This window comes from Alosa sapidissima, chromosome 21, assembly GCF_018492685.1.
Source record: "Alosa sapidissima isolate fAloSap1 chromosome 21, fAloSap1.pri, whole genome shotgun sequence".
NCBI lineage: Eukaryota > Metazoa > Chordata > Actinopteri > Clupeiformes > Clupeidae > Alosa > Alosa sapidissima.
This window is the reverse complement of record NC_055977.1, coordinates 25,541,521-25,551,520: the sequence shown is the minus strand read 5'-3', so window position 1 is coordinate 25,551,520 and position 10,000 is coordinate 25,541,521. Positions and strand designations below refer to the sequence as shown.

The following is a 10,000-nucleotide window of genomic DNA, read 5'->3' as shown; positions in this document are numbered from 1 at the left end:
ACACAATGCCACAGCCTCGTCTTCCACGGCCGATTGAGAGATTAGACAAGGAGGAGGCTTCTTTAATGATGCTGCTTTGTGCTGTAGGAGCGTGGCGCACCTTCAAGAGAGGTCTCTGTGTTTCTGCCTGCTCGTTTGAAACCCTCAAACCCGCCTCACTGTGGCATGTGTGTGTGTGTGGGGGGGGGGGAGGACAATAGTGCTGTTTATTTAGCTAATGGTGAAACTGCCCATGACTTTGTTGCAACCCCACTGGTGTGTGTGTGTGTGTGTGTGTGTGTGTGTGTGTGTGTGTGTTTGTGTGTGTGGACATATATATGTGGGTGCTGGAGGGGAAGGTGACTGTGGGCTATGAGAAGGATAGGGCATCTTAAAATCCGCAGCTTAAGGGATCATGGCGATAAAGTGTCGTCTCCCTGCTAGTTTATCAATCAATATGGGGTTAATCTGCCAGCACACAGAACCAAAGTCTGGCAAAGAATCCAGTTGTGTGTGTGTGTGTGTGTGTGTGTTGTGTGTGTGTGTGTGTGTGTTTGTGTGTGTGCTGTGTGTGTGTGTTATGTGTGTATGTTGTGTGTATGTGTGTGTGTGTGTGTGGGGGGGGGGGGGGGGGGGATGGTCTCTATCCCTCCTTCTCTGTCCTTTTATCTCTCCATTCACTCCCCATCCGTCTCCATCTCTCCATTTCAATATCCATCACTCTCTCCCTATGCCTGGTGGGAGTCTGGCCTTCAAAAGAGAAACGATGAGAAAGCCAATAAACTTCCATCCTGCATGTTGCCCGAGGATGCACCTAAACCAACAACGCAAATGTGTAGGATTGTGTGTACGCGTTTCATCTGATGATGCTTGCTTCTGTATGTGTGTGTGTGTGTGTGTGTGTGTGTGCGTCCTAAATGCAACCCAGAGGATGCACCTAAACCAATAACACAAATGTGTAAGATGTGTTGTATGTGATGATGCTCCTGTATATCTTGCAATTAGATCAAAATGCAGCAGCTCGCCTCTTAACTGGTACCCGTAAACACATCTCTCCCAGCTGGCTCCCTGTTCACCATAGGATTAACTTTAGGATTTTGCTAATGACCTTTAAATGCTTGAATGGCAAAGCCAGTGTTTCCCCTACAATGTATTCATCAGCGGCGCAGCGCCACTGCTGGAATTCAAGCACCACTGCAAAAAGAGTTGCCTAATTAAAAAAAAATTGACGCAAGTGAACTTCAGGAACAGCTGCCGTTCGTTCAGGTTTCATGTCAACAAATAATAGTAGGCTAACGTTGAAAGCGCAGTCAGGGATTCCACAGGAGATCACGCTTGTTTGTGTTTATGTTTAAGTTTATTAGCAGACGCAATTTTGTGCAAAAAAACGTAGCCTACATTATGTTAACCAAGGAACCAAATTAAACACGCCAGCGAGATAGCTCGCCCCTACCTTCAGTAGCCTATTCCCAGATAAATCCACGCATTGTTTCGTTTTTGTTTGTGATACAGGCAATGCTTTCAAGCCCTGTGTTGCTAACATACCTAGGCTGTGAAACTAAGGTCTAGCTAGCTAGCCTATTGGCGGGTTTAATTGAATTTGAGTAATAGGATACGCAAGCATTTACATCTGAGATAGTTTGTAATTCCTGTAGAGCTCATCAAAATTATAGATATGATACAAGACACTTATCTGCTATAATCCAAGTGAGTTTTCTTCGAATTTTTGACCATTTATTTTACCAAATGACATGGGAAACATAATTAATTTCATCCACATATTCTTATGCACCATGCACAACAACGCTACTAAGTTAGCTTAAAACCGTGAGAATCAAGCCAGCGTCACGGGCCGTCACGGCATTAAAGTGACAGGCACTCAATTCGACTTGCACAGCACCAATACAGTGTAATGGCTTGAAAGAGAAGTCTATATAGTTTATAGTGCTGTGCAAAAGTTAAGACACCCATGCTGAAATTGACTAAAGGGAGGAATAAAAACATATTTTGCCTTTTGTCTTAATGCCTTAATAAAAAAAAAATAGGACAACAATTATTTTTAATGCATCATGTATCGTAAATAAATACATTATATATAAATGTCTTAACTTATGCACAGCACTGTATATTCTAAATAGTAATAGTTTGTACAGTGGCCTACAGTGTACAGTTGTACAGTGGCTAATACTAATAATGTAAATGAAAAAGGTGAAAGAAAAACATGAATAATCCTGTTCAAGTACTGCAATAATCATGCTTGTGTTGATGGTTATGTCATAATTTGTAACTCAATCTGTCCATTTGTTTCACAAAATCCACCAGAAGTCACAATTTAAGGAGTCATTTTTTATAATGTTTCTCTTTTTTTTGGGGGGGGGGCTTCCTACGATCAACAGCACCGCTGCTGGAAAAAAATCTAGGGGAAACACTGAAAGCCCCCAGCTATCTCTTTGACCTATTACATAAATACTCCTCTGTAAAAAGTCTCAGATCTTCTGATATTTTTTCTGCTAACTGTTCCCAAAACCAAATACATGTAGAGGAGGCAATGCCTTTGCTGCTACTGCCCCAAACTCTGGAATAATTTTATAGCACTTTAGTCAACTGTTGTTGTTTTTTAAATGCGCTATATAAATAAATTGACATTGACATATGAGTATGTGTGTGTGTCTGTGTTTGTGTGTGTGTGTGTGTGTGTGTGTGTGTCTGTGTGTGTGTGTGTGTGTGTGTGTGTGTGTGTGTGTGTGTGTGTGTGTGTGTGTGTGTGTGTGTGTGTGTGTCAGAGAGACACAAAGCGCCCGTCGTAGATGAAACTTGGACCTTAAAGCGATCCTGTACATCCAGCTCATTATCTCACTGACAGGAAGGTTTTCCTCCACTCTACCTCTCTCTCTCTCTCTCTTATTCCATCCCTCTATCTTCTCTACCTCTCCCTCTTGCTTACCCCATCACTCTATCTTCTCAACCTCTCCCTCTCATATCTCTCTCTCACTTTATCTTCTCAACCTCTTCCTCTCACATCTCTCTCTCATTCCACCTCTCTACCTCCTCTACCTCTCCCTCTAGCATCTTTTTCTCCTTTTGCTTACCTAACTAAGGGACTCGTTTTCCTGACAGACCGGTGATGGGATTTCAGAGCGAAGGCTTGAGGATGATGTGTGTGTGTGTGTGTGTGTGTGTGTGTGTGGAGGGGGGATGAGTAAATCTAGCTTAACCCTTATACAAAAACAGTTTCCTCTGACAGCCTGTTTTGCTTCTCCTTCTTTCTCCCTCAATCTCAGTCTCTCCATCGTTCCCTGTTCACTCCCCAGTCCCCACCTTTTCATCGTCTGTCTCAGTGGCTCTTACACTGGGGGTCGGAGAGAAGGGGGGTGCGAGACTCGGTGCATTAAATATATGGGAGTCTAGAGCAGTGTTGCGGACATTATTTATTTTTTTTCACGAGTAGGTTTTTTTGTCCTGCACCTGCCAGAAGGTGGGATGTGCACACAATAACTTTTGTTGAAGGTCGCGAGACTTGGCCCATGTTTTTTGGGGGGTCACCAGACAAAAAGTTTAAGAAGCACTGGTCTATCTGACACACACACACACACACACACACACACACACACACACACACACACTCACACACACACACTACTTATCTCTCCTAGCTCTCTCTCACCCCTTAGTGAATTGCTAACCCAGGGATCTAAAGCAGACTGGAGGAAGCCATCAAATTCTAGAGTGATATTGAATTGCCAAGTGGGAATGTTGACAAAGGAGGGAGAGAGAGTGGGAATAAAGAATGAGGGCTGGATTGGAAGAGATGTGGTTAGCTTAACACACACACACACACACACACACTACACCCAGGGACAGAAAAAGATGGATCAAATCCCATAAGAAGAGGAGAGTGAATGTATACTACAGCTTGGGTTTCAATTTCTCATTGGTCTTTCACTTTCTGTGTGTGTGTGTGTGTGTGTGTGTGTGACATTAGAGATGAATTTCAGTGGCATGAGTGAATGTGCAAACATCACAATGCCACTCTTTCTCACAGTTGAGCTTGAGGGTATAGCTAACAGCTGAGCTCCTCCAGGTTGATATCGCAGTTACACCGCTCTTATTCGCAAAGGGTTAGCTGCACACACTTCCACCCGGGTTATGCCCTCACCACCAATGCTGTTAGTGACAACAGAGAAGCACAAAAAGATGTGTGTTCTTCGCTAACAAGATTGATTACACACCACTCTCCCACTCTCAGCAAGATCTCGATTGCACTGATCAACTTGATGTATGCCGTACATTATAAAACATTATTTCGTATTTATGGCGAATTTACAATGCTTTGTATTCCGACGAAACAGCATAATTCTACAATCCCGAGCCTGTTAAATATTCAAAGTCATTGAATATTTACCAGCTGTCTTCGAGCTAGTGCATGAAGGGGCTTAGTTGTTGCAAACGCGACACCCTAATGAGATCTGCCAACAGAGTAAACAGCTAGTCTGAAAAACAGCAGCAGCTTTAAAGATGAGCAGAATGCCTGTTAGTATTTATGGGGAGTATGCAAATGCGACCGCTTATCCCACACTCCTCGTGTTACATGGCCCGATGTAGTGTGCGTTGGATGGCGCGTTTATCTTAGCAGTCCATTAAACCCGTGACAACAATCTATAGCGCCCAGGGACGTGGTATCTCCCAACCCCAGGCTGGAGCTTTAGACAGTTTACAAGTTGCCTCGCTCCCGCTTAGGGTCATTATCGGGGAAGGAGAGAGGGGGTTGATTGGGTGGAAAAAATGGTAAGGCCATCATTTATGAGAAAGCTTACCTACACATTCCACAACTCCTTATGCAAAAGAGGGTATGCATTGTTTTCAACTGCATTTGGCTAGTCATGAAATAGTGGCATTTCTAAAAATCTTTTGTATGGTTATTTTACGCACAATTAGCGTGATCTTTCACGCTACTAAGGCGAAAGGTAGCGTGTCTGCAGACGTAAAAAAAGCATGAATGTATAAAAATACAGTGCAAATGCACATCAGCAATAACCCTTATAGGCATCTGGAGAAAGTGCTGAAGAGGTTTATGCAGATGTCATCATATCTGTAGCTAACGGTCTGCGTAGGCTTCTGGGGGTCTGGTGTCATTTAGGGTGTCCCGGTAGCAGGACCCTCACATTGCCTACATAATGGTTAAATTTCACAGGACAACTATCTTCAGCTATCAGTCCAAAAATGATATGACGCAACGCGATACCAGTACCCAGACCTTGAACATTAACAACTTCACAAAAAGTAGTTCAATGTAAATGCACTGTCAAAAATGTCAAAATTAATATCATTCGACAAAAATACATGGATTTACAAATTAAAGAGTGCCGATTTTCTACCAGCCTAGTGTGCTGTTCTCCGTAGTATTTGAAGGATTACGCCGTAAAGGTCGCAAGACCTTCTCATATTCATGCCATCAACACCACACATAATGCTGGACCAGTCGACTGGTTTGCCTGTTGCGATGTTGTCAATGTCATCTCAACATCTTTACCCAATTTACCAGCCGTCACTGGTTGTTTAAGTAGTGACGAACAAAGTTTTAACTGAAGTTTAGGACACGCAAATGCAGTTGGGGTAGTTCGACGTGGATGCAGATGTTTAATCACTTCCCTGATATAATTTGGCAGGGCGAATTCTGCAGCAGCAACATCCGACTGACGGGAAGGGCAACTGCGAACTTCACTTATCCCAAGACTAGATTTTACAAATAAACTATACACAGGCTGTGTGCGCCATATATGAACTCACCATGGGTCAAACTCGTGAATGATGCTCTCGAAACGAATCACAGCGAAAAGTCTTGAGCTGAACCCCGCCAGCCAGGCGAGGAAAAGTATCGTGAATGATAGCAGGGACTGCCACCCGGCTGGCTGCGTCAGTCCGCCGGAGAGGCCTCCCTTGCCACCCCCTCCTCCACTCACGGCACTGGCTCGGCTGTTCCCCAGCATCGAGCTCCCCGCGTTGGCAGATGCTTTGTGCTTGCTGCCGTCGGAGGCTGAGTGGTGCTCCGCCATGTTCGGCGTGTTTTGCGCTAGACGCGTGTTCAGGAGAGCCCCGTGCCTGGCTCTCCCTGCCCTTCTTTCCCCGCGCAGAGTAATTTTCCCAACGACGTATTCTCTTTCGTTGTCCGCCACCCCTACAGTCCGTCCGTCGTCGGCACAGGAGCCTGCTCTCAGCACTTGCCTATGACGAGAGTGATCACATCCCTGAATCGCTCCCACTGAGAGCAGCGCAGCGCAGGCAGAATGCTCGGAATGAATCGAGCGATAAAGGGCGGGTCAAAAGCGCGCGATGACAGCCTTTCACAGTAGCGCAGGTACGGTGGCAGGGAGCGGAGGGATGCAACTGTTGTAACCTATGACCAATTGAGCAAAGGTAGGGCGCTGATAGACAGACTCCTTTTCCAATGGAATTGAGAGAAATTGACAGGGGGCTATATAATCAAAGCCCGGCAAATAAGAGTGGTAGCAATGAAGAGGGCTTTGCAGCATTATATGTAAAGAATGCCTGCTGTAGCTTTTTCCTTTTGCAGACTAGAAAAGACATTCGCGAGAACAAAGGGGCCGGATACTCCAACTATTAATTAGAATGAATGGGCTGAAAAATGTGAAACCCTTCTCAAATAAAGTAAATATGGGCTATTACATTTATTTTGCGGGACGACCTAATGTGATGATGGATTACTTTTTAGAAAATGCAATATCTGGTTTCCTGCGCCAGATAAGATGATTGATGTGGTTTCATCAAAATATGCTTTAATTCACCAAGGGAAAATGCCTCGTGCTTTGTGTTCCATTTGAATGGTGCAATGACCTACCTAAAGAATGCACCACTAAACCAACAAATGCTGACCAATATACAGTATAAGGAATCAGACTACTTATGGGCTTTGCTCAAGGCGTTATGACATATTTATAACTAGGAAACAGTGAGTACCCCTCTAATGAAGGCCGTGGAAAAAGAATGTAGCTGTTTGGAACATGCACGTTTTATCCTGTCGCTTTGTACCACGTGAAGTATGTGTTCTTGTAATGATATCCAATGATATCCAAAACACACAGACTGACATTACAACCCCAAGGTCACAAAGTGAGACAGCTGAAACATTTGTCTCTGTAGCAGTTCTAACCTCAAAGTAATTTCACCAGATTTCTTCCAGAATGTATTTTCACTAGCCTATATGTTCACAGAATGTGGAGTCAGCTAATCTGATTGGGATGTTGACCTATCTCCCGACAATGACCGGCGTTCTATACATTATCCCTTACTTATCAAGTTTTCTTTCCTCATCAATTAAACATAAATATTATTATCTTTATTATTGTTGTTGTTGTTGTTATTATTAATATTATTATTATTATTATTATTTTCCATGGAATCTTTTTTCCTTCATACACTGTCCGAGGTATGACAGTCTGTTCTCAAATCCTTTTTCTGTAAATGTAAAAAGCCTGCATCCATCATGAAATCCCATTAGTTTGAACTGCATATACTGTAGGAAGCTTATCAGCCTCCATCAGCATATATAGACAGACTGTAATGGCATCCATGGAGAGAGAAAATGTTTAGAGTGTGGCCTAGGACTAGCATGGAAACATGGGATAGGATGAAGAATTACACAGAGAAGTGGGAAAATAGAGATGGATAGATTGTGGGAACGCCTGACAGCATGCCATTAGTAAATTAACATTATCAACAAGGCAAATGTGTGTATATGTGTGTGTGTGTGTGTGTGTGTGTGTGTTTGGGGGGGAGCAGTTGTAGCTCTGGCATGGGCTTATGGGTACAGAGTGAGTGTGGTGGTGTGTATGTGTGTGTGTGTGTGTGTGTGTGTGTGGGGGGGGGGGGGGTGAAAGTTGTAGGAGTTGCAGGGGGTTAGTACAGATTGTAGAAAAGGGAGGACAGAGAAGCAATTGAGTCAGGTGTGCAGGAGAAAGTCACAAATGGCAAATTACCTTTTCAGGTGCTCACAGAAATCGTATTCTCTAGCGACTCGTACAAAAGTCGGGGTTGGTGGTGGTGGTGGTGGTGGGGGGGGGGCAACTGGCAGTGCTCTATCACCAAAACTCATTGCTTCGCTTCTCATTCATGAGCAGGGTAGACGCAAACTGCACAATGGGCCCATTAGGTGGAAAAGCGTGACCTTTGTATCAGAGGCAGAGTGGAGAAGATCCTTCCAATGGCGGCCATTGTTGGAGATGAGATGAGAAGCGAGTGAAGAAAATGAGGTTTCTGTTCAGGGGTGGGAAAAGGGCCTGCCTGACAAGGCTCTGGATCCAGGGGCTGGCCTTCTCTATACGCGTGTTTAGTGTACAACCCTTTGTGATTGCAGCTTTTTTGGAGAGGTTGGCTGTAAATGCCTGTCTAGAAAGTGTGTGTGTGTGTGTGTGTGTGTGTACCTGTACACATTTGTGTGTGTATGTGTGTGTGTGTGTGTGTGTGTGACCAGTATGCTCATGAGTGTGGCAAAATCATTCCCTTACGTGTGTGTGTGTGTGTGTGCGTGTGTGTGTGTGTGTGTGTGTATTTGTGTGTGTGTGTGTGTTTGTGTGTGTGTGTGTGTGTGTGTGCGCGCGTGTGTGTCTATGATCTGAGAGAAAGAAAGTCAGATTGTCTTTGTGTCTAAGAAAAATAATTTGTGCGCGTCTAAGTCATCAGTTCAAAACCACTCTATCACATTGCAGTTTTCACTGAAGTGTGCCTGCTTTGACGTAGATGAGCTGAAATCTACGAATGCCAATTCACAATCACTGGTAGGAAAATAAATACATATTTGATATATGAGTTTGAGAGACCCAAACCAATTATATGCAGACCACATTTGAATCATAAGGCAGATGTAATCTTGAGACAAAATCAGTTTTTCCCAAGACTGGTAATTGATGCACACTACGTCCCTGGTAGAAAATTGCACACATCTGTATCACAATGAAAGGGGGGTGGGCATTTGAAAAGGCACTTCAGTGGCAGATTATTAAAATGATAATAACTTTCCAGATAGCACCTGGCTGCTAGAACAAATCAATTTGTCTCCTTTGAACTGAAAAACAAAAGAATGATGTAACGTGTTTCTCTGAAAAATATCAAAATAACTGAATAACTTCACGAGCCCCTGCTCCACTCGCCCCTCACCGCCAGTGCCAGCATGGTTTTTATTGGCTCTCATGTAGCAACAACACACAGACAGCAATGACATGCCCTCATTAACATCAGCATCATTGCCCATTGGAATGATGATTAGACTATAAATGATGTTAAACTATATATCACAGAACTAGAACACCTTAAAGACGCGCATGGCTATGGTCCGTTACGCCTACCTAGTTAACACGGGAAATTGTCAATGATAATCTAAATCGCGCATCATTCAGTGTACCCCCATTGACTGCTTTAACAGTGTTGAAATATTGGTTAGCACGCTAGGTATTGAGCCAGCAACAAAACACATTCAAATCAATACAGGATATGGCTGACCGGCTATGGCTAAACCCTATAGGTACAAGAGACAAGAATCATGTACTCACTCCCATGCAGTGTGTTGAGGCACTGAACGGACGCATGAAGCCTATTTAATGTCTTATAAATTCATGTGCCCCTTTTGTGATAAGTTTGTGATTGACAACGCATTGTTCCATCTGAACAAAAAAAGAATCATCAGCCTTAATGAGCATGCGGACAAAGATGCTGAATAGCATACAGCTCAAGGACAGCTGACCGCAGTGAAACGACCTGACGGGGGCAATCCGAAGGATCCTGAATACCTGAACAGCACTTATCACCGCCAGCACACCTTCCCCTCGCTGAGAAGGGAGTGTCGAGCACAAGAGGCTAACAGCCTATCAGAGATAACGTAGTGCTGACAGGTAACCAAATACAAATAGGTAAACGGACACAAACAAGTAAACATAATAAGGAAGAAGAAAGTAGAAGTAGAAAAGTAAGAAAGGGGGAAGGGAAGAAATGTTGCAGTGCTGAGACAAGT

The 10,000-nt window shown here is 43.8% G+C and overlaps 1 protein-coding gene across 2 annotated transcripts in view; it reads right to left on the bottom strand.

Moving 5' to 3' along the window:
- Positions 1–6,248, bottom strand: part of LOC121695870 (dolichyl-diphosphooligosaccharide--protein glycosyltransferase subunit STT3B-like) — a 119,513-nt gene extending 113,265 nt beyond the window's left edge. For both annotated transcript variants that reach the window (XM_042077032.1, XM_042077033.1), the window contains exon 1: positions 5,767–6,248. In XM_042077032.1, coding sequence (XP_041932966.1) covers positions 5,767–6,032 — 266 coding nt within the window. In that variant the 5' untranslated portion in view covers positions 6,033–6,248. The remainder of the gene's footprint in view (positions 1–5,766) is intronic.
- Between the last annotated feature and the right edge of the window lie 3,752 nt (positions 6,249–10,000).